Below are 3,795 nucleotides of genomic sequence, written 5' to 3' on the forward strand. Positions count from 1 at the left end.
TTATATATTATAATATCTTATAAATAATTATAATTTAGAAAATAAAATATTAAAATAAAAAAATAAAAAATTATCCATCACAAAAAAATTCGGTAAATATTGAGAATTAAGAGAATTTTACCGTTTTTATTATTTATTCATTTTGAAATTCGGTAATTTATCAATTCCAAAACTTTTTCCGTGTTTTTTGGAAAAAATAGGGGATTTTTGTGACTATCCATCAGACAGTAAGTGTTCTTAAAAGTCAGAAGAACTCTTCAAAGTTTGAAATACTGGTCGACACAAATCGGCCAACCTGTCCCAACCACAACTGTCCAGTCACGTGGCCAACACATGTTACAACACAAAGACTTGTATAAAAGCCAAACTTAAACCACTCCTCTTTCTTCAACACTCTTTTTATTTTCCACTTCCTCAAATCTCAAACCTTAACAACAACAATGTCTTCTTCTTCTTCTTCTCATTCAATCTCTCCAACACCATTACTAAAAGATGAACTCGATATCGTAATACCAACAATCCGAAATCTCGATTTTCTCGAGATGTGGAGACCTTTTTTTCAACATTATCATCTTATCATTGTTCAAGATGGTGATCCTTCAAAAGTTATTAAAGTACCTGAAGGTTTTGATTATGAACTTTATAATCGTAATGATATAAACAAAATCTTGGGCCCCAAGGCTTCTTGTATTTCTTTTAAAGATTCTGCTTGTAGGTGTTTTGGTTATATGGTTTCTAAGAAGAAGTATATCTACACCATTGATGATGATTGCTTTGTAAGTATAATTATATCTCTTTTTGAGATAGAAAGATATGTTCTTTAATGTGATTTTGTTGACTATTAGTTATTGTGATGTATCATGTATGTGAGATATAGTTGTTATTAATTGATAACTTGGGTTTAATTTTATACGATTTTTCGTGCTTAGGATGTACGAAATCACAAAGGGGCATCTGCACTGTGCTACTTTTTATTCTTAGTGCAACTTTATGATGAGGAACTTGATTTAAAGGTTTAGATATTTTTGACCCATAAGAATATCTAAAGTATACTTTCGACTTTGATATTGTATATGGGGGGTCGGTGAGGTTCAATTATTGGATTAGTTATGTGTCAAAGTTTATTATTATTTGTTTTGTAGTTAGATCTGATGACTCAATTTCAGTTGTGTTTTTTCTTTATTTTTCTTCTACTCACATGTTATTTATTTTGAGCCTTCTGTATGTAAAGTCCTCAGTGGAGAAAGTACTATTATATTTTAAATCAGACCACATGTTCATATCTTTTTTCCTTGAATTGTTGAACCTGTTAATAAGTAACTTAATTTGGACGGTGGTGACATTTTACGCTATGCAAATTGATTGTCTGTTTCCACATTGTATATTAAAAAGGTCTTGATAGTTATGTTTAAATTGGAAAATCTTTGTTGATGGGTATCTGAATTTTACACATTAATATTCGAACTAAGAGAGCATACCCGATACCATATTAGGCTCTTCTTCCTTGTTTGACTCACTGCCTGCTTCCAGATATTGACAATTGAATGTATGCTTCGCCAATCTTGGAAGGCTATGCATATCAAATTAATTGTCAGATCCCATGTATTTGCAAGTGGAGTTTATGTTTATATAATTTACGCCTGTTCATTGGGTTGGACTGGCCCCCTCCCCCCTCTCATAATTATTTTGGTAATTGGTAATTGGTTGGGTTTTTGGTTTTTTATGCTTCCGTAATGGTTTACTGTCTTGTATGTACCATCAATGCTGGTGAAGTTTTGTATTTTTGCTATCTTCTAACATATCAATTTAACTAGTCATACTTTTTATCTATCTAACTTGGAGTCTTGGACATAATACTATAATTTTCAGGTTGCTAAAGACCCCTCTGGCAAAGATATCAATGCCCTTGAGCAACATATAAAGAATCTTCTTTGCCCGTCAACCCCAACTTTCTTTAACACACTATATGATCCATATAGAGAAGGTGCAGACTTTGTCCGTGGGTACCCTTTCAGTCTCCGCATGGGTGCTCCAACAGCTGTTTCTCATGGCCTTTGGCTCAACATTCCAGATTATGACGCTCCTACACAGCTTGTCAAACCTCGTGAGAGGAACCAAAGGTTTATATCGATCCTTCGTTGTAGATGATGTGTTCTCCTATTTCTCTTACATTTTTCTTGAATCTTTTTGTTATTTCTTTCAGGTATGTAGACGCAGTCATGACAATTCCAAAGGGCACCTTATTCCCCATGTGTGGTATGAATTTGGCATTCGACCGTGAGCTAATTGGCCCTGCAATGTACTTTGGACTCATGGGTGATGGACAGCCAATTGGACGCTACGACGATATGTGGGCAGGATGGTGCACCAAGGTATAAACTACATTCCTCCACTCACTTTTTTTTTCCTATGTTTTGTTTATATTTTTTTATTACTGTCTTGAATTTTTATACCTTGTGTATCTTTAAGCTCTGTCAGAACTTTTAGTATTACCTCAAAGCACCGGTTTGCTAATTACTTATTCATTTAAACTGGGACCATTACTAGTGCTCCTTGTCTAATTTCTCTGTTTATCTTCGATCTCCAACCCATAAAAGGCTATATGATTTATTGCAGTCACCCTATATATAGTTGGCATGGCTTGTAGAGATATACATCGGAATCTCCACTCTAAACATAGTTTTGTGTAATTTTCAGGTTATCTGTGACCACTTGGGATTGGGCGTGAAGACAGGTCTTCCATACATCTGGCACAGCAAAGCAAGCGATCCATTTGTGAATCTCAGAAAGGAGTACAAGGGTATCTTCTGGCAAGAACAGCTGATTCCTTTCTTCCAGGCTGCGAAACTTCCGAAGGCCTGCACCACTGTCCAGGAGTGCTACATTGAGCTTTCGAAACAGGTTAGGGCTGAGCTTGCTGAGGTAGACCCATACTTCACCAAGTTAGCAGATGCAATGGTCACATGGATTGAAGCTTGGGATGAGCTCAACCCGTCGACAACTACTACCGCCTAACTCATGGCAGTAGTGAGTAGTAGAGCCTTGATTAGCCATTATGATGGTTCGTTTTGGTTGTATCTTGGATCTGGGATTTGCTTTCTTCTTGTACTTTCCATTCAATTCCTTCCTTAAGCTCTGATGGAAAGCTTGGAGGATTTTTTTGCAGATTATTGATGGGTTTTGGGTTTTGAATTTTTTGATTATAAGTGAGTATGATGACGTGTTGAGAAACAATGTCCTATTTTTTTCACCAGATATTAAACAAATTTGTGCTCATTTGCCTTTTAAATACGTTTGACTTGAATTTCGAATTGGTTTTTATCTTGATTGTTGACAGATTTCCTAAATGACAAAAAAAAAAATTGTGTGAAATGCAGTCTTCTGTTTGGTAAGCTGTGGTACTTTTAAATGGAGACAAATTTGTAGCTTGATTATTGTTAAATTCTGGCTGTAATGGAATTTTACGACCAATGGTGGGTTACTCCTGATTTGTGCTTCCAAGGAACGTGGTTTTTGCAAGAAGAATTTTGATAATTAGATACGCTGGTCTGGCATTCTGGCCTCCACTGTTGGGTTTTGAGAATATCTATTGGGGCTCAGTTCTTCTTCTCAATAAATATCTGTGGCTCCCACACCTTGTAAAAGAAGTCAGAAAGAGCAAAAGAGGTCGGCAAAATGCTTGGCCCCCTATCAAACTCTTTTGCCCCTCAATGTCCCTCAAAAAGAAAGAAAAGAATGATAATTTTCTTCCATTTCGAGCATTCCACAATCAAAGCTTGGTCAAGTAAATGCAAC

The 3,795-nt window shown here is 35.8% G+C and overlaps 1 protein-coding gene across 2 annotated transcripts; it reads left to right on the top strand.

Annotated features, from left to right (window-relative positions):
• Nucleotides 1-269: 269 nt before the first annotated feature.
• LOC147480133 (putative UDP-arabinopyranose mutase 2) lies at nt 270-3,276 on the top strand. 2 transcript variants are annotated; one of them, XM_086575342.1, is made up of 4 exons: nt 270-776; nt 1,870-2,120; nt 2,204-2,372; nt 2,698-3,276. In XM_086575342.1, the coding sequence occupies exons 1-4, from the start codon at nt 441-443 to the stop codon at nt 3,013-3,015; spliced, it is 1,074 nt and encodes a 357-aa protein (XP_086431468.1). In that variant the 5' UTR covers nt 270-440; the 3' UTR covers nt 3,016-3,276. The 2 variants fall into 2 exon arrangements, with proteins under 2 accessions (XP_086431468.1, XP_086431469.1); XM_086575343.1 differs by lacking the exon at nt 270-776 and adding an exon at nt 1,430-1,689.
• The last annotated feature ends 519 nt before the right edge of the window (nt 3,277-3,795 follow it).

This window comes from Coptis chinensis, chromosome 8 (genome assembly GCF_015680905.1).
Source record: "Coptis chinensis isolate HL-2020 chromosome 8, ASM1568090v1, whole genome shotgun sequence".
NCBI classification, from domain to species: domain Eukaryota; kingdom Viridiplantae; phylum Streptophyta; class Magnoliopsida; order Ranunculales; family Ranunculaceae; genus Coptis; species Coptis chinensis.